The following is a 19,154-nucleotide window of genomic DNA, read 5'->3' on the forward strand; positions in this document are numbered from 1 at the left end:
GTTTCAGCCTGAAGGTCAGAAAGGCAAATCAACCAACCACTGGCTCTTACCTATGCCTCAGTCCGAAATGGTGATCCCGCCTCCAGGAATCTCAGAATGAGACTGTGTCTGAGAGCTGTCTCCTCCCATTTTATATTCCTCTCTAGGGCTGGGATTAAAGGCATGCACTGTCTGGTTTCTATGACAAACTAGTATGGCTGCTGGGATTAAAGGTGTGTGTTACCATATCCTGGTCTGTAAGGCTGGCAGTGGGGCTGTTTTACTTTTCTGATCCTCAGGCAAGCTTTATTTATTAAAGTACAAATGAAATGCCACTACAGTCCTTTGCAGCTCCTTCTATATATTTATTATTATTCTGGCACACAGTAGCTACCCTGTAAATGCTTCATGAGCGAGAGGGTTAGTGAGTAGCCATTAGGTCCTGTTCCTGGTAGATAGTCTGGAATGGTTTCCTTAGGAAATCTAAGCAAAGCCAAGATGGCAGCTGCCCGGGTGGGTGAAGAAGTAGAGCACTAACTACACAGTGACCTCAGCTGCTCTCTAAGCATCTGTTTTCTAAGACCAAGGTGTGTGGCTCAGTTCAGATTAACAGGGTCCAGATCAGGTTTTGGTTTTTTTTTTTTTAATTTGGTTTGGTTTTGATTTTGGAGTCCTACTGTGTCACTCTGTAGGCCATGCTGGCCATGAACTCATGGCAGTCCCCTGCCTCGGCCTCCTGCGCTCTGGGAGGACCGACGTGAGCTATCATGCCTGGCTCCTGATCAGTTTTCTGACGTGACTTGAGAATGAGTGGAGTAAGGGAGAGGCTGAGGTGTAACTCTGAGAGGTCAAAGGCCCCAGGCAGAAGTATGTACTCTTAGAAAACCTTCCACCAGGGACCAGACCCTTACTCAAGACTGAAGGAAAATAGTAAAGGGTTATTTATGTAATGTGTGTAAATACTTTGCCTACATATATGTATATGCACCACATGCGTGTCGGGTGCTCATAGAACTGTATACCTCCGGAAACATACATCAGAAGAAGACATTGGATCCCCTAGAACTGAGGTTGCAGACGGTTTTGAACCACCATGTAGGCACCAGGAATGGAACCCCTGCCCTCTGGAAGAGCTACAAGTACTCTTAACTGTGGAGCCGTCTTTCTAGCCCCTAGACTAAGAAGAGTTTAAAGTCGGTTGTTAAAGCCGAGCACCTTGATGTTGGTGACTAGAAGATGTTCGAGTGAGAAGGGAGTGGAAGCAGCTGACAGGGCCCGAGACTAGGGCCGTCTTTGAAGCACGCTAGTCTAGCTCAGTTTTCTCTTAAAGGTGGGGAAAGCTACACCATGCTTGGAGCAGTAACTAATTTTTGAACAAGGCCTTTGATCTCAGATTACAGGAAGTTAGCTTTGAACTTGCTATGCAGCTGGAAGTTCACCAGCCTCATTCCTAACCAGCTGGGAGAGCTTGCTAAAGGAAAATTTCGGAGAAGTTTCAAAAACAGTCCTGACCAGAAGGCAGGAGGCAGTGCTGTGAACCCACAATGCACATGTGTTTCTCTTTTAAGATCAGATTGTGTAGAGATTCTCAAGAAATGTGGAGACCAGAACAAATTCCCTGAAGACCACACGGCTGAAAGTATCTGTGAGTTTCTGTCCCCTGCAGACGACCTGGAGAACTGCATCCCTCTGGATACATACCTCAGTAAGTAGTGTGTGCGTCTGCTCTTACAGCTCAGGGGCTTCTCTCACCCCTGCCCTTGCCCTTTGCCTTGGATGAGACCCTGTGTGTGGTACTGCCAGCCCTGTTAGGTACTTCTCTTGTTGCTGTGGCAGAAATACTCATCCAAAGCATTTTAAAGGAAGAGGGTGTATCTGGCTCAGTCTGAGGATACGGGGGCAGCATGGTGGCAGGGGTATGAGGCAGAAGATCTGGGTATGAGACCAGAGAGGTGGTGCTTAGCTCACTTCTCTTCTTCAGTCCAGGGCCCCAGTTTATGGCATGGTGCTGTCTGATAGGGCGGGTCTAATCTCTCTCTCTCTCTCATCCAGAGTTTGTCTCCTAGGTGATTAGATCCTGTCAGGTTAGCACTGTCATTTTAAAATTTGTAAGCAGAAGTTGTATTTTATCTTTCGGAGGAAGTATGAACTTTTTACCAGTCAGGAGTTCTGAAGAGCAAAGTGAAGGACAGCATTCTCAGAAATCATTATTTCTCATGATGTCACCAGAACATGAAACTTCCCCTAGGAAGCTGTCAGCTTTTGTCATCAGGAGCTGAGCCTGCTGAGTTCCTAAGGGAAGCGGAGCTTGCCTCACTACTTGAGCTTCTTCCTGCCAGATGCTTAACCCGGTCCCTCACGGAGGGATTCCAGGGCTCCTAGACAGCAGTGGGAGCAGCGGGATAAATTAGTGTTCGGGCTGCCACCAGGGGGAAGCAGTGCCGTAAACTGGCTGGCCAACAAGAAGCCTGCTTGCTGCCTTTCCAACCCTTATGATTAAGCCCAGCTGCCCGTAACAGAACAGATGGAAGCCGAGAAGCCCAGAGCGAGCAGTCCAGGATGTTTCTGCTGGCGTCAACACCCGGAATCCGGCCTTTCGCCTTTCTCCGCTCTGCTCAGGTTTACTTCATGGACTGCACTGTCACACCATGGCTGCTGGCCTTTTACCCAGCTTACTGTAGTTGATAAACAGGAAGAAAGATGAGAAGCAACTTCTTAACCTCAGGGGACACCTGTAATTGTATGAAAAACTCAGATGGGTGATCTTTTTAAGCTTTGGACCCATAACCACCCTGAATAAAATTAAGAATCTATTAACAAAAGAGAAGAGAGGGTGGCAAATTTTTAGCTGGCAGTATCTGTTAGGTTCTCTCAAGATAAAAAGACCATGTCCCCTAACTTTTGTGACCAGTACTGAAAGAAGAGCATGCTAGGTGGGAACTCTTTGTGGCCTGGGAAGTTCCCCAGAAACCTGTACAGAGTGGTGGGGCCAGTGAGCCGCGCCCGCAGTTCTGCTGAGTCTGAGTGGGGCTGAGCATCAAGGAAGCAAACCAACGTGTTCATAGCCCTAGCGGCTTAGAGCAGCGGGGTCTGCAGAGGAGGCTGATTCAGCAGGAGGGAAGCGAAGGGTACTCTAGTTTGAACAGCAGCGCTCTTTAAATCGCAAGCGCTTTGAGTGTTCCTCTTCCTTGACAGGGTTTCAGAAGGTAAATAGAATTATGTTCTGGGGTTCGTGTTGATGTAATTATCATTTAGTGTCCTTCACGGTGCAAAAGTATCCCTCTTACACATAAGTATATGCTTGATTGCCATATCCCAAATATGTCTCATCTCTGAACTGCTTACCACTTAAGTTACATGAGTTATCTTATTCTCTTTCAGATATTAGCCCATGTTAGCGTCTGTTTTGTCCACTACTATCTAGTGCCCAGGATCTTCTAAGTGTATTGTAGGTGTCCCATTAACAAATAAGTGGTTGGCTGTGTTGAGACAAACTGATGAATGATGGGGCAATCTAGGGTTTAGTTAGGGCTTGTCAAAATCAGGCCTTGCTCTGTGCTTGTGAGCCCTCCATTTATTCAGCCACAAGGAAGCCAGATAACATGGAGACTTGGTATTTATTCTTTTAGATTGGTCCACTGATCTGTTTGGGGTTTTTCAGGGCCAAGTGCATTAGGTAACATCATAGAAGAAGTGACTCATCCCTGTAACCCAAATCCTTGCCCAGCCAATGAGCTCTGTGAAGTGAACCGAAAAGGGTGTCCGTCTGGAGATCCCTGCCTTCCGTATTCTTGTGTTCAAGGTAAGGGATGGAGGCTATAGGAGTGGGGTGGGCATGGGACATGCTGCTGGTATTTTCTTATTAGAGTTGTCATTACACCCAGGTTACAGGGACTTTTTCTGTATTTTCCTGTAATATTTAAGCATTTCCCATGAAAAATGTATTTATTCAAACAAAGACACATAGAAGTTGTTGTTTCAATTGTAAGCTGATGCTGTCAATGCAAGTTATAGGTTCTCGACTACAGAAGAAGAGAGAAGCTTTGAGCCAGTGCTTTGTACCTTCTCATCCATGCCAGAAGTTTTTGAAAAATAGACTATCCATTGTTGCTGGTGTTTTCTTCTCTGCAGCACATGGAGGAATGCTGTACTCACTCTCTGTAAAGGCTCACGTGTCCATGACAAGCTCTGCAGGAGAGTGTTTGCCTAATGTGCAGAGCCGTGGCAACCCATTCCCCAGAGCCACAAAAGCAGAGCAGTCTGGTGTGCGCGTGCATTCCTAGAATCCCAGTGTCCAGAGTTCAAGGTTACCCCCAGCTGCAGAATGGATTTGAGGCTTGCCTGAGCAACATGAGAGCCTATTTCGATAAAAACAAAAAGATTAATGTTATGTTGAAATGCATACAAACAGCTGGATGTGGTGGTGCAGCCTTTTAATCCCAGCACTCAGGAGGCAGAGGCAGGTGGATCTGTGAGTTCGAGGACAGTCTGGTCTACAGAGTGAGTTCCAGGACAGCCAGGGCTACATAATGAGACCTTGTCTCAAAAAACAAAAAGCAACAACAAAACAAACAAAATCATAAGAAATGCAGACAAGTAATTGTTTTGTTTCATATTACATATTAGTGGGCCTCTTGAGGCCCTTGTACGAGGGATACGCTTGACCACTGAGTCACATATTTAGCCCCTGAAAAATGTAGTTCATAGAATTTTGATAGTCTTTACCTCTGTCACTTGTTCTGAATTTAGTTGTAGTAACATTGTGATTCTTTCTTATCTATTTCTGTGTTGAAGATGTTTACCATGTTAGAATCAACATTTTAAAATCTTAGAAGTTAAAAAGAGCAAAAAATGAACTAAGTGTGGTGTCTAAATGACCATCTGCTTGAATAACACGATAGTGTGCCAGTTACCAAGAGTGACGCGTCTAGCTGAAAGGAGAGGGTGGGCGTTCTAAACCTCAGAGTGTCCATGGACACTGAGTTAGAGCTTAGCCAGTGTCTTCTTTACCTAGAAGACGGACATAGTGACAATGGTAGTGTCTCTATTCCATATTATATAACATGCCAGAGTTCCAGATTGTTTGTTAAGCTCAGAAAGTCCATTTTATGATAAATTAAAAATGCATTATCTAGAAAATGGGTTTTCCTTAAGCCCATATAAATACTCAATTATTCTTTGAATTTATAGTTGTATGTTTGTGTTCCATGACTAAAAATTGTCCTGGTCAAAAGTACTCTAAGAAATAGTCAGTTTATATACTTCGTTTAAAACATTTTATCATTTTTCAAATATGTTTGACCCAAAGAAGCAAAAAGCCATGTTTTTGTTGTTTGCTTATTTGTTTGTTGTTTGATAAGATCTCACTACATAGTAGCCCAAGCCATTCTCCTGCCTTACCTTCCAAGTTCTAGGAGCAGGTGTGTACTACTGTGCTTGGCCAAAGCTATGTACCTTCATAATGTTTTTTGTACTAAACTGTAGTTAACTTCGGAGTACAAGTTTTTAATCACCCATAGAACATAGAATTTTATTTGCGAGGATATATTTTCTTGTCAGTGAGCAAAAGGAGTTCCTTAATTTGGTAAAAGTTCTATAAACATAATCTTTCAAAATTATTCATTTTTTATGTGTTGGAGTGTTTTATATGCGTCTATGTATGGGGACTGTGAGAGCTCAGTGCCCAGAGAGGCCAGAAGAGGGTGTTGGGTCAACTGGAGTTATAATGGTTGTGAGCCACCATGTGGGTGCTGAAAATTGAGCCTGGGTCCCCTGACAGAGCAGCTAGTGCTCTTAACCACTGAGCCATCTCTCTAGTTCTGTAACCGAATCTTACAGTCTTTAGTAGATACACACACCTGGAAGACTTATTGTGTGTGCTGTGAAGCATTGTCATAGAACAATAGTGTCAGCTCAATTTTGGTTTTCTCTATATTTTTGTTCAGGTTGCAAATTGGGAGAAGCTTCTGACTTCATTGTCCGTCAGGGGACACTGATCCAGGTGCCGTCCTCTGCAGGGGAAGTTGGTTGTTACAAGATCTGTTCCTGTGGACAAAGTGGCCTCTTGGAAAACTGTATGGAGATGCACTGTATCGATCTACAGAAGTCTTGTATTGTTGGAGGAAAAAGGAAAAGTGAGTCTTAAGCATACTTGTATTTGGTCTTATTATAGTCTGAGATTGGTTGTCTTCACTTTGCACAAAGAATATTAGATGAGTTCTTGCTAAAGAGTACAATCTATGCATCATATATTCCAAGACAGGATTTTTCAAACTGTCCAGAACACTCTGTGGGGGGCAGAGGGGTGGGAGGGTATTTTATTTGAAACAGGATCTTATTATCTAATCTAGACTAGCCTGGAGCTCACCACATAGCCTAGATTGGCTTTGAACCCACAATAATCCTCTGGCCTCTGTCTCCTGAGTGATGTGATTCCAGGCACCACCACAACCAGCAAGGACTAGGACTTCTAAAGAAGTCCTCCCAAGGGCTGGAGAGATGGCTCAGAGGTTAAGAGCATTGCCTGCTCTTCCAAAGGTCCTGAGTTCAATTCCCAGCAACCACATGGTGGCTCACAACCATCTGTAATGGGGTCTGGTGCCCTCTTCTGGCCTGCAGGCATACACACAGAGTATTGTATACATAATAAATAAATAAATATTAAAAAAAAAGAAATCCTCCCAAGAAGAGCCTGCTGGTTAATCTCAGTGAACTCTGCTTGCCAAGCATAATGCCACGTCTTTTTTGTTTTGTTTTGTTTTGTTTTTCAAGGCAGGGTTTCTCTGTGTAGCTGTGGCTATCCTGGAACTAACTCTTGTAGACCAGGCTGGTCTCAAACTCACAGAGATCAGCCTGCCTCTGCCTCCCGAGTGCTGGGATTAAAGGTGTGCGCCACCCTTGCCCAGCATTTTTTTTAATTCCTAAGCAGGTTGCATAATGCCAAGTCTTGACCCACATTATCTCTTAATTAGCTGAGTTCCTCTTTATGTAGTTATTTCTAGCATTGCTACCCCTACTTGACAGCTGATGCTCATACAATTGCCCTGCTAGGCACTGGGGCTCATGCCTACAATCCCAGCACTTGAGAGACTGAGAGGATTGCTGAGTCAGGCCACCCTAAGTGACAGAGTGAATTCCAGGCCAGCCTGATATATATAGGGAAACTTGGATTAGGAGGGGACAATAAAGATAGAGTCTAAGAATATACTGCTGCCTTTTAGATGTGAGATCTCTGTGAGTTTGAGGCCAGCCTGGTCTACATAGCAAGCTCCAAGACAGCCAGGGCTACACAATGAGACCTTGTCTCAAAATAAATATCTTAGATTTAAGTCCCTAGTTTATGTATTCATAAGAAGAAGTCTACTTTAAGAATTGATCTAAAACTTTTTGAGGTACTTGGGGGATGGTTCATTTGGCAAAGCACTTTGAGACAAACCCATGTAAAAATGCTGGGCGTGGTGGCGGACATGTGTAATCCAGTGCTGGGAAGGCGGGAACCAACTCTGAAAAGTTGTGCTTTGTCGTACGCATCCATACTGTGACACACGCGTGCATCCATGCATGTAATAGATTGAAGATTTTTTAAACTTTGAAACAAATTTATGTTGTTTTTTAGTGTGTGTGTCTGTGTGTCTCTGTGTATGTCTATGTGTGTGTGCCTGTGCCACAGCCTATCTGTGGGCGTCAGAGAACAACCTGGGGGAATTGGTTCTCTTCTCCACCATAGGTCCTGGGGATTGTATTCAGGCTTGTCAGCAAGCCTCTCTATCCACAGAGCCATCTCACATTCCTGTAGTCTATTTTTTGGTACATAATATGATTGGTGTTTTCTTTCTTTCAGGTCATGGAACATCCTTCAATATTGACTGCAACGTCTGTTCTTGTTTTGCTGGCACTTTAGTGTGTTTCGGCCGTCGGTGCCTCAGTGAGCACAGTTCAGATGATGACCGTAGCACCTTCACAGGTAGTCACAGGCATCCAGAGCCCGTCCTCCAGGGGCCATCATTCCTTGCACTCGTCTTTCTTCTAGGCACTGCAAGAATTGCCCTAACTGCAAATGTACATAGTAATATCAGTATCAAATCTGAGTGCAGTATACCATCCTCTCTGACTCTCTGCTTCCCCCCGTTTGTAAAGGAGCTCATATGCAGCCCTATTGAGGCAGTCTAAGGTGTTCGTGTACTTTCTAAGTTTGTTTCTCATCGGGATCTTTCCAGCCTTCCTCATACACTGTTTGCATAGGCTCCCACAAACAATACCCAGCACTGCTTTCTCGACTTTACAGTACTTGAGAATATGGTGTTGTGCTGATACCAACGCCTACAGATGCAAAACCTTGTGCTATGATGGCCTTTTCTCCTCTGAAGCTGCCGTTGCCGTGGTAGCAGCACTGTTCTCTGGTCTCCTGGTGTCTGCCTTTCCCGGAACTGGTTCCCGGTAAAATGCCATTGGTACTCTGTAGCTCTGCTTGCCGCATTCTCACCAGTGTAATGGCAGCTCGATTCCTTCTCTGAGGTTGATCGAACACTGTGGGGAAAAAAAGACAAGAGGATTTACTGTCCTCGTGCCAGCCCCGCAGAGTGGTGGGGGCAACAACAGAGGTGACGCGCAGTGTGCGGCCCCCCCCCCCCCCCCCCCCCCCCGCCGTGAGTCCCGTGAGCGCCTTGCTCCCGCGGCTGTTGCTCTCAGCAGCTCCTTGTCTGCTGCATTCTGTCTAGAGAAGCCACAGTAGGATATGGGGATTAAGGAGTGGACTAACGTCTTGGAAGTCATTTACTATTTATTATAAATAACATCTAAAAGTGTTTCTGCAAGGACCCATGTTTCCTGTGGTCCCTGCCATTCTGCAGTAACTCAAACAATACCAGTTTAACTCGCAGACTCTAAGGGACTCCACTAGCCCAAAACTGTACCAGAGATTTTGTGACTTAGTATCCCAGTCTAAACATGACTTGGAGAGAGGCAGTCATAAAATTTTGTATTGTTTTGGTATTATCTTTTAACATTCAGGAAATTCCAAAGCTAGACTTCAGTTACTTGATTTCCAAGTATGATCAGGAAAGTGACAGATCAGGAAAATGAACCTTATCGTTTCTGCCTATGGCCTCTCTCTGCCTGGGTCAGTGTTGGAGACAACCATTAAGTAGCAGTGAAAAGGACAAAAGAAATGCCATCTTGCAGAGAAATAACTTTCTATAATAAATATAGAACTTTGCTCTCTTTAAAGTCTCTATCAGAACCAGATATGGTAGCACACACCTTAGACCCCAGCACTCGAGAGGCTGAGACAGGTGGATCTCTGAGTTTGAGGCTAACCTGGGCTACATGGTGAGTCCCTGTCCAAAAAAAAAAAAAAAAACTATTTCAGGGTTCAGGGATTGTGGGAGAGATTTGTCTTGTTTTGCTTTTTTTTTTCCTGAGTTTATGTACAATTCTATTTTAACATGATTTGTTAGTGGTTTGCCTTCATCAAGACATGCAGAAAGGGGTGTGTGTGCTCATTTGAGTCTGTTTCCTCCCTTCAGGTCTGCCCTGTAACTGTGACGATCAGTTTGTCCCAGTGTGTGCACAGAATGGACGCACTTACCCCAGTGCCTGCATCGCCCGCTGTGTGGGTCTCCAAGACCATCAGTTTGAGTTTGGACCTTGTGTCTCCAAGGATCCCTGTAATCCTAACCTCTGCCCAAAAAGCCAAAGGTAAGTTAAATGCTACTGCTTTTCTTCAGCCAAAGACTAGTGCTTCCCAAGTCTCTGCTCTTCATGCCCACACGATGAGAATACAAAAGGGATGAAGCAGTCTGGCTCACGTGTGTAGACCCAGCACTTGGGGCACTGAAGCTGCAGAGTTCTGGGTTCGTGGTCATACTGTGATACATGCTGAGAAAGAAAGGCAAAGTTACCACTGTCTGGAGGGAAAGAGCTGCCCAGAGCTCCCTGGCTGCATGATTGGCAGTGCAGATGTAGGAGCAATTAGTGCAGTTGAGGCAGGAAGGCCTCAGAGGCACTCAGCCGCATGCCGCTCAGCTGGGTCCCTGAAGAGCAGGAGGCTGGGAAGAAAGCTGATGTGGTGGCTGCAGATGGCAACAGGAGCAGAAGTGTATGCTGGGAGCTCCAGGGTGCTGTAAGACTGAAACAGAGGAAGGCGAGGGCAGGCAGCAAAAGAGACAGGCCCAAGGATGCATTCTTATTAGCTAGCTATTCACGGCTTCTACTACAGCACTTATTGTAGGAATGAGACGTGAGAGATCTCAGAAGGTGCAGCTTTACATCACTTGATATTATTGGACTTGGACTCCCTTCTCTGTAGTCTTACCAAGCCAGATGACCTTGATGGGCTTCTGCACTGTGGTCCGCAGGCAAGTGTGCAGACTTAGATTTCAGCCTGCTGGACCTGGAGTGTTCACCTCTGAGACTTGAGCAGGCCTCACTCATTTCAGAGTCCCAGCTGCTCCCAATGCAGGAGTTTATGCAGAAAGTTGCTTCTTCCTCTTGGAAACTCCGGCACAGAATAAAAGGGGAGATTTTCCTATACAGTGCAGTGGCAAAGGTTCAGCCACATGTCTGCTGAAGTTCATTGTCTAGTTTCACTGCTGCCGCCGTGATAAAGCACCCTGAACACAGAAGCAGTTTTGAGAGAAAAGGGTTTGTTTTGGCTCAGAGTTCCAGGTGATAGTCCATTACTACAAGGAAACCCATACAAGAACTTAAAGCACCAACCTGCGAGCAAGAGCAGAGGGAATAACTGGCCGCACTGCCTGCTTGCCGCTTCTTAGCTCCACTTCCACTGTTCAGGGTCCAGCGCGTGAAATGGTGCTGTCCACACTCGGGGTTGGTCTTTCCACTGTAACTTACAGTCGAGACAGTTTCCACAGAGTTTCCATTCCTCTTCCAGGTGATTCTTGGTTGTGTCAGGTTGGAAGGAAAAACCAACATCATCACATCCATACAACAGAAACAAAACCAGAGTTTACTGATTGACATCCTGAATAAAGTTGTCTTGCTTTTACATCTCCAAATAAAGAGGCATTTCTGCATAGATTGCCAATATAAAAGAAAAGTTGGAGGCTGGAGAGATGGCTCAGAGGTTAAGAGTACTGACTACTCCTCCATAGATCCTGAGTTCAATTCCCAGCAACCACATGGTAGCTCACAACCTTCTATAATGAGATTTGGTGCCCTCTTCTGGCCTACAGGTATACACACGGGCAGAACACTTAATAAATCTTTTATTTTTATTTTTCCATTCAATTATTTACACTTCCTTCCCTCCTCCCAATTCCCTCCCACTCCCCCACACCCCCTCCTCCCTCTCCTGCCCTGCTTGAGAGAGGGTCAGGACTCCTGCCCTGTGGGAAGTCCAAGGCCCTCCCCCCTACATCCAGGCCTAGGGAGTTGTGCATCCATATAGGCTAGGGTCCCAAAAAGCCAGAACATGCCATACAAACAAGTCCCGGTACCTTTATCAATGGCTTCTCAGTCAGCCCTCAGCCCTCTTGTTTCTATAGACTCAACTTGATCAGGTTTTTCTTTCTCTCTAGATTACCAAGTGTTCTCTAATACCCTTGGCTCTCATACCTTCCTTGTCAGGTGCCATTCTAGAAAGGACTTGCTTCTGTGGCATCCTCTCAGTGCAGAAGCACCCAGCATCAACCCTCCTATCCAGGAGGCACAGGAGCCTGAATTTTTAGTATGAAAAATGAAGCCTATTTTAAGATAGACTCCTGCTAATCAAGCCAAAAATTAGGTACCTAACCAAGTGTGGTGTCATACTCCTCTAAACTCACATTCAGAAGACAGGCAGATCTTTCTGAGTTCAAGGTCAGCCTGGTAAGTATAAGAAGTTTCAGGAGACCTTGCCTAAAGAACTGAAGCATCTGGAAGTGATCTGTTGTTATTGACTATGACCTCAGTGCTGGACCCTACCCACTGCTAGACTCACATCAGGACTTCTGCTCCATGTATGAGCCCCCAGCTTTTACCCTCTATTTTACCACCCCATCCTCACCCCACATACCTCTCCCCACTGCACATCCTGGAACCCACCTCATGTGTGTGGCTGTGCCATCAGCCTAGCCTGTTTGTTTCCTCCTTACCCACCAGGATCCAGTTAGAATGCCCTCTCTGTGTGTCCCCATTTGTTCCCTCTGAGCATTGTGTCTGCCGTGTTCTAGTCTGACTGCCCTTTTCATGCACTCCATTGACCCTGTCGCTCTCCTTGGCTTCCTGTGCCACCCACATCCAGGACGATGTTGCCCCAGCACAGTCCTCGTGCTTCTGCTCACCGGCGGCTTTCATCGTTTTTCAGATGTGTGCCAAAACCGCAAGTTTGCCTGACGACCTTTGATACATTTGGCTGCAGCCAGTATGAGTGTGTGCACAGACAGATCACCTGTGAGCAGGTCCGAGATCCTGTGTGCGACACGGAGCACGTGGAGCACAGCAATCTCTGCACGCTGTACCAAAGAGGAAAGAGCCTCTCTTACAGAGGCCCCTGCCAGGTATGTCAATCGCTGCCAAACCACGTATGCCATGACCTTTCCAGACCACAGAGTGAGTTCCCTGCTGAGAAAGGAGTAGTGTGGCTCTGTGAAGGAGGCGAGAAGCAAGTGGACCCTGGCTTCAAGTCACTCCTGGGGAAAGACTAAGGCTTCGCACCCGGTTTGGTCACTGCCATTCATTTGTCCACAGTTTTGTGGGCTTCCATAGAAAACAAACCAGGAAGAAAAATGATCTCCCCACTTGTGCCCCCACTTCCTACTTCTCATCTTCTACCTCCTGCTGTGTTGAAGTGAGATGCAAATCTCTAAGACTTGTTTCACATAGGCCTACCTCAGTCTTTTAGGCTTGTGGAATCTAGATTCCGGGACAGCCTCCTTGGAGCTCCTCACCACCTTCCTGGTTCTTGCTGACCCCTCTGCTGCGAGACTCCGGTCTTTGGGCCCAGCATCACTTGCCTGCAAGCCACTAATACTGGACATGCTCTCTGTCCATAGTAGAGAAAGTCCCTTCAGCTTGTCTGGCTACTGTTTCCTCTTGGAGCTGGTGTCCCGCTTACAGACACCATCTGCTCTAACCGCCCCCTTCTCTTCATCCTTGCTCAGTCTTCTCAGCTCTAGGGTGTTTCTGAGGTCTAACTGCCCAATAGGGACAGAGTGCATCTGCTCTGCTCATCTCTCTACCGTCCCTCCCTTCCTACACCCAGCATGAAGAGCCATCCTTTTTTATTATTGATTTTATTGAGCTCTACATTTTTCTCTGCTCCCCTCTCTTTCTTTCCCCTCCCCTTCAGCCGTCTCCCATGGTCCCCATGCTCCCAGTTTACTCAGGAGAGAAGAGCAATCTTTTTATTCAGTCCCCCGTGACTACTAAGAGAAGTCTGGGGGAAGGAGTGGCAAGGGGATATTTTTGTCTTATTTCTGTTTCAGAATGAGCACCCAAGTTTCAAAGGCTTTCCAACCTGAGACAGCCCATTATGAATTCCACCTCCAGGGCTTTGGAGGCTCCCCACAACTTAGACCTGTGTCTTTTCACTTCCTAACCACAGTGAGGTCACTCTGTGCTCACAGGAGTTTCCCGGCTAAGGGTTACTTGTCTTTCCTCAGCCCTTCTGCAGAGCCACAGAGCCTGTCTGTGGGCACAACGGCGAGACCTACAGCAGTGTGTGTGCCGCCTACTCGGACCGTGTGGCAGTGGACTACTATGGGCCCTGCCAGGCTGTCGGGGTCCTCTCTGAACACAGTGCTGTGGCCGAGTGCGCTGCAGTGAAGTGCCCTTCACTCTCAGCTGTAGGCTGCAACCCCATCATTCCACCTGGTAAGCTGGAGGTATTCCAGGGCAGGGGTGGGGCCAGAAAGATTTGCTGACCCACCCCCAGAACATGAGCCCTGAGAAGAGAGTTCAGCAACCTGTAAACTTTGAAAAGTCATAATCCCAGCACTCGGGGCTGAGACAGGAAGATATAGAGGCACCTGCGGTACAGTATAAGACCCTGTCCAGAAAAATAAAGTGTTAAAGAGACCCACATGCCAGTTATTCTGAACTAACTCCAAAGCTATGGACTGCCTTTGTGTTTGCTCTGCTGACATCAGAACAGCATAGGGGAGAACTGCCTTTGAGGGACTTGGATTCAAATCCTAGCACCGATACAGTGGCTCACAGCCATCTGTACTCCAGTTCTAGGGGATCCTATGTCTTCTTCTGACCTCCTCTGGCACCAAGTGCACACATGGCACACATACATACATGCAGGAAAACATTCACATAAAATAAAATGAATGGATCTATTTTTAAAATTAAAAAGAAAACAACAGCTTTTTTCTATCAAAATCTTACATCAGGCATCAATAAGCAGGAAAAGTAGCATTTAAACCAAAAAATTAGGATTACTGGGTTAAATTCTGGGTTTACTTATTTTAAAATACCTGAACAGTTAACTAGTAGTTGAATGGATAGTTGAAATGTTTTGATGAACACAAACATTTGTAATTGAGAGAAGCAAAGAGAGTTGACTTAACTGTGTAGCCAGAGGCTCTGTTCACACAGACAGCTGTGAGCATAGTGCTGTGGACAGTGGACAGTGGACTTGTGCTCATCAGTGAGACAGCAGTGGAAGAGCCTTCATTCCAGACCCACACACAGGCTACCCTGGGTCTTCAAGTCTCCCTCTGTAGCTCACCAAGGATTCGCTGAGTCTCTGCTATGTTCAGGACATTCTTTTAAGCACCAGGGACCCAGTAGTTAACAAACAAAGCCTCTTCCCTCCTGGAGCCCACATTCCATAGAACGAACATAAGGCTCCCTGCAGATCCAAACTGCCAAGTCAGAACTGCCTGATGGAGTGAAGAGATGGTGGGCTCTCTTAAATGTGGCATGAGACTTGACTGTCTCGTCCCTCACTATGGTAGTTTGGAAAATTACATGTGAAGCAAGCACTCGGAACTCCTGAAGCTCCCTGTGCAGACAGAACATCGAAGGCCCAGCACAAGTTTCTGAGCAGGACCAGCGCATGAGATGAGAAGCGGGCGGGTCTGGTGTGCTGCTGCCCGCAGCCTCCTTACTCTGAGCATTGCCCTCCAGAGGAGGGTGTCGGGACGGAGGGATGCCTTAGGATCCTGGGTTGGTCGTCGAGCACAGCTGCAGGTAAAATCATCAGGAAGGACAGATGAAGGCCACTTTACCAGTCATTTTGGATTCTCCTTGCTTTAATTGTGAACTCACAAAAATGATTTCTGTTACAGGTGCTTGTTGCCCATTATGTGCTGGAATGTTACGGGTTTTATTTGACAAAGTAAAACTGGACACCATTGCTAAGGTAAATTGCTCCATGTGCCAGGTACTGTTGAAAGCACACTGCTAAACTCAGGAATCCTGGAGAGTAGAATGTATTGTCCCTGTGTATAGATAAAGAACCTGAGGTCATACAGATCATAATAGAACAAGGGTTGACACCCAGGGTAACTGACCTCTGATCCTCCCTGCCACGCGCTTTCTTAGGAAAAGTCTCTGCCAGCTCAAAGAGCATGGTCAAGGCCAGGAGGCCAGCAGTAGTAGAAATCCAGATGGTCTCTGCACCCGGTCATCCTCCCAGCACCCATTCCTCCAGAAGCTTCCTTCCCTGTCTGTCTTTCCCTTTCCCTGCTGCACCCTTTTGGGAGCCAAGACTTTAGTGATGTAATAGGCAGAAACTTGCCACTACCTAGAGGTCCCTTCTGGTCTGTTGTCACCTGTTTCCATGGGACTTTGCTTCCCTCCAGTTCAGAGCAGGCACTTTTTGAGAAGTGCTTACGTGACTGGAGAGACAGCTCAGTTGGGTGCTTTCCTCTGTCAGGTCTGCCTTGTGTTTAGAGACAGGATCTCCCTCATTCAGCCAGACTGCCTGGCAAGCAAGCCCCGGGGGTCTTCCTGTCTCTGCCTCCTCAGTGCTGAGACTGTAAGCATGTCCCCCCACATGCAGAATTCTTACATTTTCACGTGAGTTCTGAGATTCAGACCCAGGTCCTCGGCAAGCTCCCAGCCAATGACAGACCTTGTCTTAGAAGAACAAGAAGATGGCTCAATGGTGTAGCGCTGTGCAGAGCTCTTCTGCCCCTTCTGAAGACTCAGACCCAGCTCCCAGCACCCACGTCAGGCAGCTCACAGCCACCTGTGGCTCCGGCCTCCGTGGTACCTGCACACATGCACATGTACCCATACAAGATATACCTACAAATAATTATTATTTTAAAGTTTTTTGAGATAGGTTTTACCCGTGTAGCCCTGGCTGCCTTGAACTCACAGAGATTCTCTGCCTCCCAAGTTTAAAGGTGTTAAAGGTGTGCGCTACTACCACCACTAGCATAGAGAGAGTTCAAGGCTGTCGTCAGTTACTTAGGACCCTATTTCAAACACAGAAAGAGCCTAAATAAATAAACAGCATTTCTGAGCTGTGTATGCTGGTACAGGATTACCATAGAGCTGGCAAGGCTGAGGCAAGAGGATTATGAGTTTAAAGCTAGCCTGGTCTATACAGCAAGACCCTGCTCAAACCAAAGTACTTCTGGTGGGGGTTAATTTTGGCTGCACACCTCTGTAGACAGCCCAAACCCCATTCACTGGACACTGGGTGGCAGGATTCTGACCAGCAGAGCCGAACTTGGTGCTGAGCGCTGGTCAAAGAGACTCTTCAGCTGCAGCTGAAGCAGACGGAGTAGCCTAGGCAGCAAGAGGCTCCCTCTTCAGGTCCTGGAAATGTCTCCTAGGTGACCAACAAGAAGCCAGTAACAGTTCTGGAGATTCTTCAGAAGATCCGCATGCACGTGTCTGTCCCGCAGTGTGATGTGTTTGGATACCTGAGCATTGAATCAGAAATTGTGATCCTGATTATTCCTGTCGACCACTCTCCAAAAGCTTTGCAGGTGCGGCTCGGCACACGTTCTGCAGCCATTTGTCAATTTAGAGTGAGAGTGGGGACCATGCACGGCTGGGAGGACCAAGAGTGCGGAAACGGAGCACTTTGCAAAGAGCAAGTCAGCCTCCGATGGCCGGGTCTGTGCTGGGGCCCGAGGCTGGGCACATTAAGTCCACCCCACCCTTGTGCTAATGAGGCAGCCAAGGCCTGGGGAGTAGGACATGGGCCAGGCAGTGACCAAGCCAAAGCCTCCGGTCTCTCTGGAGAAGGATCCATCAGAGGCAGTCTCCAGGGCCCTAAGTCCTTCTTCCTCACAGATCAGAGTGCCCTGGAACCTCACTCTGTAGGCCCAAGTTTCAGTAAAAAGTAGTGAGTACTCATGGGAAGGGTGAATGGGAGCAGTTCCAGCTGCCTCATCCCAACCCTGTCTCTATCCCCTTCTGTAGAGCCGCAGTGAAAGCATCCCCATGGCTGGATCTAACTGTGGTCACTGTCTCTAGAGGTAGGCAGTGGATGCTATGGCACTGTGCAGAACCAAAAATTGTTGACTGACTAGGGTAGTGGACATGCAATTTCTGATATCCATTAGTGCCCTTACATGTGTGTAGTAAGTTAAGGCCTAGACTTAACCTGACTACATGGTAAAGGAGAAGGAAAAGAAGCTGTCTCTGTGGTCATTCTCCTTTTGATATGTGCTTGGAATTTGCTTGACTGGACCTTTTCTGAGGTTTTCTAGTGAAAAGATCTTTCTCTTGCAGATTGAGGCCTGCAATAAGGAAGCAGAGAAAATCGAGTCCCTCATCAACTCTGACAGCCCCACTCTGGCGTCCCATGTCCCCCTCTCTGCCCTTATCATTTCCCAGGTGCAGGTCTCCAGAAGTCTTCCATCCTCTGCTGCTGGGGGCAAGTCTCCCTGCCCCTCCCTGCTCCTTGTTAGCCTGGGCCTCACTGTGTACTTGCTCTGGACTCGTCCCTGAGTGCCCGCAAAAACTACAAAGCCTTCCTTGACTCGGCCATCCCACCTTGTGAAAGACGTCAGGACTGCTGGCTGGTGGCCGAACAAGAGCACGTGTCACCTCTGAGCCCTACACAGTATTTTTCTTAATCTGCCAATTAGGGGTTTTGCCTTGATTCTAAAATGATATGGCTCCCCCAGTATAATGGAAATCTCTTGCTGGTGGGCTGCTGGGTTACAGTTTACATTTTGCTCAGTAGATGAGTCCGCTTCTCCAAAGGAAACTTACCGTCACTGATCAATGAGACAGTCGCTTTATAGAAGGATGCTCCCTTTTCGTGTCCTAGAGGCATCAGAGTTCCTGTGGGGTTGAGGCTGTGCTGTGCTTGTCTCTGTGTCTAGAAGCTGAGGGCTCAGTGGAAAGCCACTTCTGTGACGGTACGGAAGGGGAGAGAGCTTCTTTGACATGATCACAGGTTGATTCCACGGAAAGTTAAGGCAGGACTCTAATGTGCTTAGCAAAGGCAACCAAGTAACACTCACGTACCTGTCTTGCAGGTGGTCCTCTCAGTAATTGCCAGTTTGTGCCTGTGAATGGGGGCAGCCCCACTCTTCCAAGTATCTTGTGTCATGCAGTTTTATATTAGCCACTCGTCAGTACTCACCAAGTTCAGAGACTTTAAACCAACTGCTGCTGCTATATAATTGCCAAAAAGTAAGATAATTAGTATTTCATGTAAATAGTACATGATTTCTTAATTTTATTATGAAGAAGGTGAATAGCCATATTTGTAAAATGACAATCATATGTGTTAGCCCCATACTTTCCGTTCATGAAGACACATTTGCTTTTTGTGGTGTGCACAGTATGGATAAATGTCTGTCTTTTTATATAGAATTATAAAGAATGTGGTTATATATTTAAAATTTCAGACTAAGTATTAAAATGTTTGCATGTTGTCTAAGAAATTGGATACTTTGAATGTTTCACAGTTTGAAATAAGCTATTAATGTAATACTTCTTGTTTGTATGCACCTGAACTTAGATTTTTACATGAAGTATTTTTCAGTGTTACATGTACACTTTGAAATATAGCAATATGCTTATTATACCAAAATGTTGTTGAAAAGTAGGCACTTAAAGCTTTCAGGGGATCTCAGTGCCGATGTTAATGTAGCCTCTGTTGCAATTGCCTATTTCTATCTAAATGTCTTCAGCATACTAGACTATATTGTATATATATTCTATATATAGTATATTGTAATATACTATATATAGTATACAGCAATATGCTAGAAAGCTTCTCTATTTTAATAAAAGTAATTTTATATGAT

At 46.3% G+C, this 19,154-nt stretch overlaps 1 protein-coding gene across 1 annotated transcript in view; it reads left to right on the top strand.

Annotated features, from left to right (window-relative positions):
* Positions 1–19,154, top strand: part of Reck (reversion inducing cysteine rich protein with kazal motifs) — a 65,227-nt gene extending 46,073 nt beyond the window's left edge. The window contains exons 12-21 of the mRNA XM_038347585.1: positions 1,548–1,684; positions 3,641–3,781; positions 5,925–6,113; positions 7,820–7,942; positions 9,504–9,675; positions 12,284–12,476; positions 13,581–13,791; positions 15,216–15,289; positions 16,716–16,871; positions 17,623–19,154. Of these exons, the coding sequence (XP_038203513.1) occupies positions 1,548–1,684; positions 3,641–3,781; positions 5,925–6,113; positions 7,820–7,942; positions 9,504–9,675; positions 12,284–12,476; positions 13,581–13,791; positions 15,216–15,289; positions 16,716–16,871; positions 17,623–17,841 (1,615 nt within the window). The 3' untranslated portion in view covers positions 17,842–19,154. The remainder of the gene's footprint in view (positions 1–1,547; positions 1,685–3,640; positions 3,782–5,924; positions 6,114–7,819; positions 7,943–9,503; positions 9,676–12,283; positions 12,477–13,580; positions 13,792–15,215; positions 15,290–16,715; positions 16,872–17,622) is intronic.

This window comes from Arvicola amphibius, chromosome 11, assembly GCF_903992535.2.
Source record: "Arvicola amphibius chromosome 11, mArvAmp1.2, whole genome shotgun sequence".
NCBI classification, from domain to species: domain Eukaryota; kingdom Metazoa; phylum Chordata; class Mammalia; order Rodentia; family Cricetidae; genus Arvicola; species Arvicola amphibius.